Source organism: Melopsittacus undulatus, chromosome 1, assembly GCF_012275295.1.
Source record: "Melopsittacus undulatus isolate bMelUnd1 chromosome 1, bMelUnd1.mat.Z, whole genome shotgun sequence".
NCBI lineage: Eukaryota > Metazoa > Chordata > Aves > Psittaciformes > Psittaculidae > Melopsittacus > Melopsittacus undulatus.
The window spans coordinates 47,409,454-47,422,762 of NC_047527.1; the positions used below are offsets into that span (position 1 = coordinate 47,409,454).

General features: G+C 42.1%; 1 protein-coding gene across 3 annotated transcripts in view; it reads left to right on the top strand.

Moving 5' to 3' along the window:
* Positions 1 to 13,309, top strand: part of ZNF521 (zinc finger protein 521) — a 233,775-nt gene that overhangs the window by 88,812 nt on the left and 131,654 nt on the right. For all 3 annotated transcript variants that reach the window (XM_034065987.1, XM_034065990.1, XM_034065999.1), the window contains one exon: positions 5,669 to 9,021. In XM_034065987.1, coding sequence (XP_033921878.1) covers positions 5,669 to 9,021 — 3,353 coding nt within the window. The remainder of the gene's footprint in view (positions 1 to 5,668; positions 9,022 to 13,309) is intronic.

Below are 13,309 nucleotides of genomic sequence, written 5' to 3' on the forward strand. Positions count from 1 at the left end.
TGGGTGTGTGTCCAGCTGAACTGCTGGGCTTTCTTTTTGGTCAGGTCCAGCAGCTTAAGCATTTTGCCAGCTCTGCGTTTCAGGGGGAGAAAGGATTTTTCTTGCAGGGATGGCTCAGACCTGGGAGATACGGGTTCTGTTTCCTCCTTTGCACAGATTACATTTGTAACCTGAGGCAAACCTCTCTAGCTTGTCTGTGCCCCAGTTATATGAGCAGCAAAATGGGGAAAATGGAAAACTGATGCTTACAGGATATTGAAAATATTAATTTGTTCATATTTGTAAACTCTGTTCTATGAGATGAACCTTATGTATTATGGCACATAAAGATTTGCTGACATTTGCTTTAGGAGTTTGGCTGTTTGTCTAATGACAGCAAAAATATGTTTAAACCATACAGAAAAACAAGGCGTGATAAAGCAAGTGTCCTGGAGAGTATTCCAGCCAAAGCATGCGTATGTCAAAAACCTTCCTGGTGACTAAATGTTTTTCCTAAGCAGTACTGTTAATTCAGTGAGCAGCAGTAGGGGTAAGATCACTTTTAAGACCTCACAACTACTGGGGTTGGCACATGAGGGGCTGGCTGCTGACTCCACAGAGGTGCTTTTGTGCTCTGATGCTTCCCCCTTCCTCCCTCCCCTTTCATGGGATAACTCCTTCTGGTATTACTTCACTTTCTGTTAGTGAGCACTTTCCCCCATAAATATGACTGAACAGGTGTTACTCTGCTACTAACTGAGTTTCCAGCTGTCCTCCTCCAACACAGACCAGGCAAAATTTGTTGTTTCATCCTATTAGACAGACTAGAGAGCTATCAAGCCTGAGATGGAGGTCTTCCTCGCAGGATACGGTAGTTTTGATGCCAGAAGATGGTCAGGAAGGCCTGGCTGGCTAACAAAGACAGTCCTTCAGCTGCTGGGTGTAGTTCCAGTTTTGCATCCCCTTTGGCAGCAGCACAGAGGCTGCTGCAGTGTGGCCAGCCAGCAAAATTAGGAAATAAGGACCTCTTTTATTTACTCAGGCTGCTGAATCATGGGCATTCCTGTCTGCTTGGAGAAAAGTCAGGCAGCTCTACTTTCCACTGGAAGTCTCAGGAGTGCTTGGTACTTTCATCTCAGAGTGTTCACACACTTGTTTTAATGTGCTTTATGGAAATGCTGAAACTCAGCAAGTACAGTCGGTGTAGAAAAACATCTGCACTAGCTATTCACACACATTTGCATCTTTAAATAGACTTTTAGGACTTGTAGCTGATTTCCAGTGAAGTTTTTTGGTTGTGAGTGCTGGAGCTTTCTTGGAGTCACTGAGTGTGAAGTGACTGGTTCCAAAAATTAAAAATTTACATGGACATGTTAAGTGCATCACATTGAAACGCAGAATACTTGCCATAACACAAGAAAAGCATTTACACTAAACAGCACTTCGTGAGTGCCGAAGGAAAGAGAAGTATCAGTATAGAAAATACAATTTAGAGCTCCATAAACACTCCGTTGAATACCTGGAGCCCTATTCTGCCCTCAGATGGATGTGTGCCACTGCTGGAGACTTGTATGTGTGCATCTGAATTTGGTCCAGAGTATTTTCAGACAGCTTGTTATAACATTAAAAATCAGTATTTGTAATGTTGACATAGCTCAGTGGGTAGGTGTCTACAGATTTATATACATGTGGCTGTATATACAGAGTAGCAGCAAACTGTTTTTTTATGAGAGAGATCAGCAAAAAGGGGTTTGAAGTCCTTTAACCCGGCATCAGATCAGACTTTATTCCCAGCACAGAGCTTGCTCTGTGGTAGGTGCCATTGGGAAAGTGGGAGACAAGTCCACATCCTGATCCTGTTTGTCAGCTGTGGGGACCTTCCGCTTAGCTTCTCCATGACAGCTTTGAGTGCCCAGGCCTGTTTGCCTAACGCCTGTGTACATGGAACAGCCTCAGTGCAGGGTAGCAAGTCATGGATCACTGCCATTTTGAAGGAGATGCTCTTGCATGGGGCAGCATTTGTGTGGGGAAGTGGGGGGAGATGGCAAACCAAGCAATACCATCACTCACATCCTGGTGTAGCAGCAGTTACCCTTAGTCCAGGTTTTCTCCTTGATCAGTCACTGTTCTCAGACCCATTCCTAGACAGTTCCTAAGCTCACGAGGCATGCTAGTCCCTCACTCACAATGTTCCCAGCTTTCAGGTTGAAGGCTACACAGCAGAAGTCACTGCGGGGAAGCGTTTCCCTTGTCACAGAAGGAGGTTTCAAAAGTCCTTCTGCATATAGCTGACAGCCAGCATGCCGGGCTTTGGGAACCCTTTGTGTGAGCGCAGCCCAGGGGCCCTCCTTCCGGAGCATGGTGGCTGGCCGCCACCAGTGCCCCTTCCACACCGGCTCTCCCCCGCCTCCCCAAGTCGGGGGGAAGCGTGTTGGCTCCATTGTTAGGCTCGTACTCAGGAAAATCCTGTTGTCCTCCACCATGCGCTGTGCGGAATTCCCCCTGCGTTGCTGATCCTTCTCTGGCTCTGAGAGATTGTGAGATGGTCACATTTCAAGTTAAAAGGAGGCAAATCAAACTTGCAAGTGGTTTGCTCGTCTCCTTTTTGCACAAAGAGAATTACTCTGCAGAATTACTACAGGCTCAGACTGAAAACACAACAGTGAAGTGACACACAGAAACATTTATATTTGCCAGGTGGAAAGTAGGAACCGGCTCTACACAGTAGTTATGCTATTTCCCCTCTGCTTTCCTTACCTTGTGTAAAAGCTGAGGAGACTCCCCCAAGCAAAACGAGGAGAATTGGGTGGGGGAAAGAGGCTGCCATTGCTTATGCCGTGGTCATGCTCAGTGCTTGATCCTGACCCTGCTGCCAGCCCGACAGCCCTCTGAGATCCACAAGCCAGAGGGAATAGTTGTATAATAGGTAAAACCAGGCAGGCAGTGCCGGCAAAAAGGAAGTGATTTACTACTGTGTCAGTGATGGTACACTATTTATAACTTACTATATATTCCTCTAAACATTTGTACAATAATATATCATTTCTGCATAGGATATACATTTTAATACTAAATTTGGTTACAAAATATGTTGCCTAGGAAGTCACAGACTATTTTTCTTCACTCTGTTGCTTGGCATAAATTGCTGTTTATCTGCCAGCAGTGTTTGTATGTCAGACATATATTTGATGTTTAAAGGACAAAAGGGTTTTACACTTAAAAGACCCAGCTGAAAATACTCATTTAAAATAAAAATTTTAAATGTAAAAAAAACCCGTAACATCTTTTTTCTGTAAATAGCTGTTCCGCTGTTTTGATATTTTCCAATTTTAGAGTCAAACCCAGCAATTTGGAGGGGCAGTACACAGATTTATATTAAAAGTCTCCTGTGAATATTGCAGTCATTAATGTGCCAACTTAAAAACTCACCTGGCTGGTATTATTTAGCATGTAAGACATTGAGTAACTCTGCTTCAGTACACTGGGAAGGATTTTAACAGTTGATAGTACTTTTGCTGGCAGGGAAAATATTTATTTTTCAATTTTAATCTTAAAAACTCAAACACCTTAGTTTTCAGTTCAAAGACATGGCACTTGGGCTAGGGTTTGGGTTTGTTATTTAAATATATACCATTAATGCAGATTTGTTCTTAGGTACATGCTGATATACATCCTACTTGTGTGTGAAAGGTGTGTGTAATTTGTGAAACCCTCCTCTTCAAGACATAAACAAGAGGATAAAACCCGGAGCAGTTTCCAACTTATCCTGAAAAAGCATTGTGTCAATGGGCAGGCATCCAGCAATGGTGTTTGGTTGTTTTCTCAGAGTTAGATGGTTGCCATCTGGCATTGATAGTGAGATGGTGTTGTCATCAGTTTCTAGATGCAGGAAAGGAATGAATCCTCATCTGTTTCCTGTGGATAAGCAAGAGGTTGATAATCTAGTAAAATCTTATTACCTTAAAGAAAGCAGGCTTGGAATTTGTTTACATAATATGGGCCAGCTCTAACTTTTATGTCGGTGTAGTAAATTTCTTGAGAGAAGGCTGGAGATGTTAAGAAACTTACTGCTTTGCAAGAACACCTTAAGAAAGATATTTTTCAAGAGGTTTATCTGTCTTTTTCTGTGCTGTTACTGTAGTCAATTTTACTTTTAAAAGTAAAGTAAACAAGCACCACCTCTGGAAAAGAATAGGAGGATTATTTGATGTACAGCAATCTTTCAAGCATTCTTTTAATATTTTTTAAGAAGTTTCAGGTTAAGGTGAATATGGTGTTTGTGGTAATCCGTGTTTAAAGCAAAACTGTACAGGGAATCTGTTAAAAAAAATCAGTTGCAACTTGTCATGCCTAGAGATGAGGTAATATCAGAGATAACTAGTTCAATTTATGATCTGGCTAGCATTTCTGTTTTGTCTTTTCTTTGTTACTCATAAATCTTTCAGCTTTTACCATAGTCATTCATCATTTTTCCTGTTTCCAGTTTTTACAAGTTGCTTTGTCTGTGATCACCTCGCAGTACAGGTTCTGCTGGGCTGAGGAAGTTCAGCTGGCTGAGGCCTTTGCAGAAAGGAAGAAATGGCGGGCAACCTCTTGAACCTAAAAAGGAAAAAAAATGCAGTTCACAACTGACCCTTTTGAAACTTTCTCGTTTTCCTTGATCCTGGCTGTTGGTTTGTTAGTTTGTTTTGCAGATTTAATGACCCAGCTGTCAGCATTCAGTAACTGAATTGTATGGTTACAGAGAAACCTGATTGCACTTTATTAGAGAAAACATCGCTGGTTATAATGTTGTCCTGTTCCTCCCCTGTAATTTTGTCTATTGTTTAGAATAACACCGAAGTCTCTTTCAGTAATAACCTTTAAAAGACTTCTGTGTTCAGAATCAATTTAAAGGTAAAAAAACCCAACAAAACCTGTGGCAAAGGAGGGGGAATCTTTTCATTAAATGTTAGGCATGTGGGTTGACTGTATTAGTTTTAAATCATTCTTGTAATATTTTCTCCTTTCCTTTTACTCTTCAGATGCTCACATACTATGCAAATCATTTTACAATGGATACAAAAGAAACATTAAATATATTAAAATCTGCATTTTAATAAAGATGTCAATGTATAATACATATCCTGCAACTGAGAAGGAATGGTAAAAAAGCAATAAAATTTAATATAGGCACAGAAGTATTTAATAACTTTAAATGTTTTACACTCTGATAAAAATAAATGTGGTCTTGAAGCTGTTGGATAGAGGTATAAAAAGTATCCCAGTCAGAGTTTAATATGTTTTAGCTATTCAGGAGTAGCAGATCTTGCTAGCTAGTATTGTTGTTCATATGCACTCTTCATCAGGGACTGTAATGATAGGACAAGGGGTAATGGGCTCAAACTTTAACAGGGGAAGTTTAGATTTGATATAGGGAAGAAATTCTTTAGTGTGAGGGTGGTGAGGCACTAGAATGGGTTGCCCAAGGAAGTGGTGAGTTTTCCATCCCTGGCACTGTTCAAGGCCAGGATGAACAGAGCCTTGGGTGACATGGTCTAGGGTGAGGTGTCCCTGCCCATGGCAGGGGGGTTGGAACTCGGTGATCTTAAGGTTCTTTCCAGCGCAAACCACTCTATGATTCTATGATTTGCTATCCCCTTTGAATTGTAGGGATTAAGCTTGTGGGCTTGTTTCTTTCTCATTTCAGATGGAGTGGATGTTGAGGATGACCCCACTTGCTCATGGCCAGCGTCATCGCCTTCTAGCAAGGACCAGACTTCCCCGAGCCATGGAGAAGGTTGTGATTTTGGTGAAGAGGAAGGAGGTCCAGGGTTGCCCTATCCATGCCAGTTTTGTGACAAATCGTTCAGCCGCCTCAGCTACTTAAAGCACCACGAGCAAAGTCACAGTGACAAGCTCCCTTTCAAATGCACATATTGCAGTCGTCTCTTCAAACACAAACGGAGCAGGGACCGCCACATAAAGCTTCATACAGGAGACAAGAAGTATCACTGCAGTGAGTGTGACGCAGCGTTCTCAAGGAGTGATCATCTTAAAATTCACTTAAAGACTCATACGTCCAACAAGCCATATAAGTGTGCCATTTGTAGGCGTGGATTCCTGTCGTCTAGTTCGCTGCACGGTCACATGCAGGTTCACGAGAGGAACAAAGATGGCTCTCAGTCCGCTTCCTGGATGGAGGACTGGAAAATGAAAGACACGCAGAAATGCAGTCAGTGCGAGGAAGGCTTTGATTTTCCTGAAGACCTTCAGAAGCACATTGCAGAATGTCACCCTGAGTGTTCCCCTAATGAAGATCGATCTGCTCTTCAGTGTGTTTACTGTCATGAACTCTTTGTAGAGGAAACATCTCTGGTGAATCACATGGAGCAGGCTCATAATGGTGAGAAGAAGAATTCATGCAGCATTTGCTCTGAGAACTTTCATACTGTGGAGGAGCTGTACAGCCACATGGACAGTCACCAGCAGCCAGAGTCGTGCAACCACAGCAACAGTCCATCTTTGGTAACTGTGGGCTACACCTCAGTCTCTAGCACCACTCCAGATTCGAATCTCTCGGTAGATAGTTCAACAATGGTGGAAACAGCTCCTCCTATACCAAAAGGTCGTGGAAGGAAGCGGGCAGCTCAGCAAGTGCCAGATATAACTGGTCCTTCTAGCAAACAGGCAAAAGTTACCTACAGCTGCATTTATTGCAACAAACAGTTATTTTCCAGCCTTGCAGTTCTGCAGATACATCTGAAAACTATGCATTTAGATAAACCTGAACAAGCCCATATCTGTCAGTACTGTTTGGAGGTATTGCCATCTCTCTACAATTTGAACGAACATCTTAAGCAAGTCCATGAAGCTCCGGACCCAGCACTGATTGTTTCTACTATGCCTGCCATGGTGTACCAGTGCAACTTCTGTTCCGAAGTGTTCAATGACCTGAATACCCTTCAGGAACACATCCGATGTTCACATGGATTTGCCAACCCTGCTGCTAAGGACAGTAATGCATTCTTTTGTCCCCATTGCTACATGGGGTTTCTTACAGATTCTTCTCTGGAAGAGCATATTAGACAAGTCCACTGTGATCTTAGCAGTTCCCGTTTTGGTTCCCCTGTGCTTGGAACCCCAAAAGATCCAGTGGTGGAAGTATATTCTTGTTCTTACTGTACTAATTCTCCAATATTTAATAGTGTTCTTAAACTAAACAAGCATATCAAGGAGAACCATAAGAACATTCCTTTGGCACTGAATTACATCCACAATGGAAAAAAATCCAGAGCCATGAGTCCTTTATCTCCTGTAACCATTGAGCAGACCTCTTTAAAGATGATGCAGGCAGTTGGAGGTGCTCCCCCTCGTCCTGCAGGTGAATATATTTGTAACCAGTGTGGTGCTAAGTATACTTCCTTGGATGGTTTCCAGACTCATTTAAAAACACACCTTGATACTGTCCTGCCAAAACTGACCTGCCCTCAGTGCAACAAGGAATTTCCAAACCAGGAGTCTCTGCTGAAGCATGTTACCATCCATTTCATGATCACCTCAACCTACTACATCTGTGAAAGCTGTGACAAGCAGTTCACTTCTGTGGATGACTTGCAGAAACACCTACTGGACATGCATACATTTGTGTTCTTCCGCTGCACATTGTGCCAAGAAGTTTTTGACTCCAAAGTCTCCATTCAGCTACACTTGGCTGTGAAGCACAGCAATGAAAAGAAAGTATACAGATGTACATCGTGCAACTGGGATTTCCGCAATGAGACTGACCTACAGCTTCATGTTAAACACAACCACCTGGAGAACCAAGGCAAAGTACACAAGTGCATCTTCTGTGGCGAGTCCTTTGGTACAGAGGTGGAGCTGCAGTGTCACATTACTACACACAGCAAGAAGTACAACTGCAAGTTCTGCAGCAAAGCTTTCCATGCTATCATCTTGCTGGAAAAGCACTTAAGGGAAAAGCATTGTGTTTTTGAGACGAAAACTCCAAACTGTGGAACGAATGGAGCATCTGAGCAAGTTCAGAAAGAGGAAGTGGAACTCCAGACCTTACTGACAAATAGCCAGGAGTCTCATAACAGCCATGATGGCAGTGAGGAAGATGTAGACACATCTGAGCCTATGTACGGCTGTGACATTTGTGGAGCAGCTTATACCATGGAGACTCTCCTGCAGAATCACCAGCTTCGAGACCACAACATTCGACCTGGAGAAAGTGCCATAGTGAAGAAAAAGGCTGAACTCATTAAAGGGAATTATAAGTGTAATGTGTGTTCTCGTACATTCTTCTCTGAAAATGGGCTCCGAGAACACATGCAGACACACTTGGGACCAGTGAAACATTATATGTGCCCAATCTGTGGTGAGCGGTTTCCTTCTCTTCTGACTCTTACTGAACATAAGGTTACGCATAGTAAGAGCCTGGACACTGGAAACTGCAGGATTTGCAAGATGCCCCTCCAAAGTGAGGAGGAATTTTTAGAGCATTGCCAAATGCACCCTGACTTGAGGAACTCCTTGACAGGGTTCCGGTGTGTGGTGTGCATGCAGACAGTGACTTCCACGCTGGAACTGAAAATCCATGGCACATTCCACATGCAGAAAACTGGAAATGGTTCTGCTGTGCAGTCCACAGGGCGTACACAGCATCTCCAGAAACTGTACAAGTGTGCTTCTTGCCTGAAGGAATTCCGCTCAAAACAGGATTTAGTGAAACTTGACATCAACGGTCTGCCATATGGTCTGTGTGCTAGCTGTGTTAATCTCAGTAAAAGTGGTAGTCCAAGTATCAACATCCCTTCAAGCAGTAACAGACAAGGCATGGGCCAAAATGAGAACTTGAGTTCCATTGAGAACAAAGGCAAGGCAGGGGGATTGAAGACACGATGTTCTAGTTGCAATGTTAAATTTGAATCAGAAAGTGAACTCCAAAACCATATTCAGTCAATCCACAGAGAGCTTGTTCCAGACAGCAACAGTACACAGCTGAAAACACCACAAGTATCTCCAATGCCCAGAATCAGCCCCTCCCAAACTGAAGAGGTAACCCTTTTTTCTTTGCTCTTGACACCTTCCATCCTTCTGGAAAAAATTCCCTTTTTTTTAAGCTGTCTTGTCACTTGTCATGCAATGTTTAGGCTGAACCATATTACATTTCCATCCATAGCCATTAGCTAGTAATTACTTTCTTCTTGATATGCCTTACATCTTGGATTGAATTGTGTGGAGTAGGACTAATTCCAGGCTCCCTAGGATATTGTCTTCTATATCACTGAGGAGAACTACCTTCATGCCAGCACAACTGAGATCTGGAATCTTACCCTAGCTCCCTTATGTGTTGGAATCCCCAGCTAGGAGTTGTGCTTCCGGCAGAGAGAATTAATGACAGAGAGAATAGAGTGAGCCAAAATGCTGGCAAACAGGGTAGATCTTAAAAAATATTTGTGAGCAACAAATTGAGGTGGTTTTTTGGAAATTGTGTTGTAGACATTCATTTTCCCCTCTTATAACTTATTTGATTAAGTAGAAGTGCAATGCTAGCCTAAGGTAAATTGGGAAATCAGTCCTTTGGATGCAATTCCTCGTTGTGTTTTTCTTTCCATTCCTGATGAACAACATTTTGATGTCACTGAAGCACCTAGTGCCTGATGATTGAAATCCCATTCACACAGCATAACTTAGAAAGCAAATATCAAACTCTTGAAAGATCTCATCTGCTTCCCCAGTCACCAGAGACCAAGTAATAACACCCGTATATGGGAAGGTAGGGGGTCATATACTGAGGGAAGGGAATCTGTTTTATCTTCAGAAATGTTAGCCATAGAATGACTTAGAGTTCATATTTTATGTATAGTATCTTGCATAATGACCCCTTATAGTCCAGGAAGCTTAAAAACACAGCACAAATGAATTGTAAGCTTTTGTTTCAAGAAAGCTTTTAGCCTGTAATGGTACAAACATGGTGCAACCCGTTGCTGTGCAAGTGTATGGATACCCTGTGGCTAGGGAGCTGTTGTTCTTCCATCGCCTTCCTCACTCTCTGTTTGTGAGCCCATCTGTTGGGTAGGAAACCTCTCAGCATGTCATCCAACAGTGTTGTGCAAACCAGAGGGCAGGAAGGAGGGAGAGAGGAAGGAGGGAAGATACATAAGGATATGTGGGCCAAGAGATAAGTATTTGTGAAGTTAACAGCAACATAGCTGAAGGATGGCTGGGAGAAGGCCACTGAGGTAGTACAGGGCCTGGAGTGCCACAGAGGGAAGAGGAGCTGAGACAAGGGTGAAGTACTAGGCAAGAATGCATCTGCCAAGGAAGGACCCTATGCTTTCATTACTCTGCACACACTGGCTGGTGATGGGGGACATGGAGGGACTGGGATATGGTATGGAGTTTATGGAAGGAACTGATTGTTAGATTGAGAATTGCAGGTATAAAGAAAACCTTGTGTTAAAAGAAGAGGAAACAGGAATGGCTCCAGTTAGGTGTGGTTCAGACAATAGCCTGAACCTGGTGGCTCTGTAGTCCTACTGCTGAGTGGGAATCACAGGATTACCAGTTGTATGTTTTTGATAGATTCAGTCGTCCTGGTTTCTGTCCCTACCATCTTGCCCCAAGTGACTACACGAAATCTCTCTTCCCAGTGATGTTGGAAGCCAGTTCCTCCTACCTCAAGCACAGTCAGAATCATGTGTGTTAAGACAGTTACCATGATAAGATGGTACCAACTTGTCTTTCTCTTGCTTGTAAACTAGACAAAAAGAGATTTGGGGATCCTCTGTGGTAATGCAAGGTCAGTTACCTTCAATGTCATCGGTGAATCTTCTTGTGCATCAAGGTGTAATCAGAGTTCTTGTGTCTTCTTCTGATTGGCATTATGCTCCTCTTTTTACTTCTTTCAGTTTTTCTCTTAGAAATACATTTAAGATGATAAAGCCTTTTAAACTATAGCAAGACTTGTGAATAGCATTTGCCTGCTTTCAAATCACCTTTTGCCCCCCATTCAGAGCCTGTAAACTGATTTTGCAGTGTCTATGGTTCTGGGGTTCTGGTCTCCACAGAAGTAACATAGACTTTCACATTCTTTTCTCATGGGAAGCACAAAGCTATCAAGTTGCTGATATAGCATTAATACTTCTGGAAACCATAAATGCATGTTTGTAAAATCCTGAAAGATAATTCATTTTTCTAACAGATATTACTGGTTTCAAATTGTAGTGATGCAACCATTATAGCAATGAGAATCAAAATTGAAAGTGGTAATACACAAATGTTTAATGCTATAGATTGGATGTCCAGGCTGAGAGAAATGAAAACATAAGCTTATAACACAAACAAATAGGATTTCTAAAGTTTGTTGTTGGTCAGTGGCTTTGCTACTCTACTGGAAGGACATCTCTAGAACTGAATGGGAGATAGAAGATGGCTACTTAAACATGTTATTTTGGGGCAATTTTCAACAAAAAAAATACATTAAGGAGTGAAGATTTCATTTGCATTACTGAGAATTATGTGGTTTAGGTTTCAACCTTTATATAAAAACATTTCATTCCTAAGACAAGAAAAATGTGGGTGCTAGTTGTCAGACCATTAACAGTACTGAATACCCTTTGTTACTCAGTAAAAGATTACTATGGCAAAGGTACTAGAACATGTCTTTTTAAGATAAAAGATAATACTGAAAAACATAATTTCTGGCTTCTTTGCCAAATATTCTCCTGATTGAACTAAAAAACTTCCCATTTTCACCTGTACTCAATAATGTCATAGAGTGCAATTACCTTAATATGGTATAGTGTCATCAGCTGAGCTCACCCTGCTTGCTGCATGAAAAGTGTTGACCTGAATTGTCTTCACTGAAAGTTATCTTTCAGTTGAGATAGGAAATCATGGGCAGTGCTCATCAGTCACAACTCAAGGAACAGGTCAGAACTCATTAAGCCCATCATACTGCTGAATTCAGTACCCTGAGGGATCAAACAGACTTAAACAGGCAGATTGTATAGCTAGCCATTGAAAGAGCTCTAAAATTGGTAAATCTACAGCTTACACTTTAAGCCTAATGAGATGCGGAGTTCAGGTTGTAGATATCTTGTCAAGATCTTGAATCATGGCAAGCACACTCTTAGGCTAGGATAATAAATCTTATTGGTGATAACTAATGTTTAAAAATGGAGAGCAGGTCTGATATGACAGTGAATTGGGAACTAGACATCGGTCCTTTTTCTGTCAGTCATTTGCGTTGACTCAGACAAATCTGCTTGAATATCTCTGCTTCATTTTCCTTATTCCAAAAATAACATATATAGTTCCTGAAAAGTGTGTTGCCATGTTTAATTGAGATGCAATTTTTGTAAGACCTTGGAAGATGAAAATCAGTGTTCAAGAAACACTGTGTGGCTTTGATTCTCTTGGTCTTCCTTAATATGCTGGCATGCACTTAATGGGAGAACTCATGACTTAGCAGAAGGTGTGCCCTCAGTTCTTAAGCTTTAACACTTATGTGCATACAGAATCACACCAGTGTAACTGTGCAATAGTAGTTATGTTGTGAATTGCTTAGCTGGCAGGGGAGGAAGGAATTGACTCCAGCTTACACCAACAGTTTACTGGTAAAACCTATCTTACACTACTGAACATGCTACCTGTAAATGCAACTGCGCTCATTTTGGGGTCCTTTTCATAACATCCAGAGTAGATGCTCAGCAAGCGCAATTGCTTCTGTAAGTAGCTTAAGTTATGTATAAGTTTGTTCCATGAATGTGAAGCTCATGTGAGTACTGCCTTACCTGTGGCAATGCAGACAGTGCTTTATTAATAATACAAGAATACTCTGGGTTTTCTTATCCTGAGAAGAGAAGGAGCAGTGCGAGTATGCTGCCAAATTACTGCAGGAATAAAGATGCTTATTCAGGTGTTGCAAAAGACTTGCAGAAACTCACTGTAGCAGAGTATCGGAAGTGCTGGACAAAGGAGAGAACTAGCAACTGTCACACCAGCTGAAGAACAGCATAAGCATGAAACTGGGGCTGCTCTTCTGGTCCTGTTGTGGTTGTGCAGAGCTGTATGCCAGGATGGGCATGTCACATCAGGGGACACTTGGGTACATCACAGCACCATTCTGGAAGGAGCCATGAAAGTGCAGGCTGACAATGAGCTTTTGGAGGAGGGGTCACAAAATTCAGATGCTGCGTGGAGCTGGTGACTCCTTGAAACTCAACTTATCCGACTTCAGATAAATCCAGAAATGGTATCACCCTGGGAGAAAGAATGGAGCTCAGGTAGGTGCACTATTTTATCATTAGATTTTTTAATCTTTATTCATGGGCCTTGA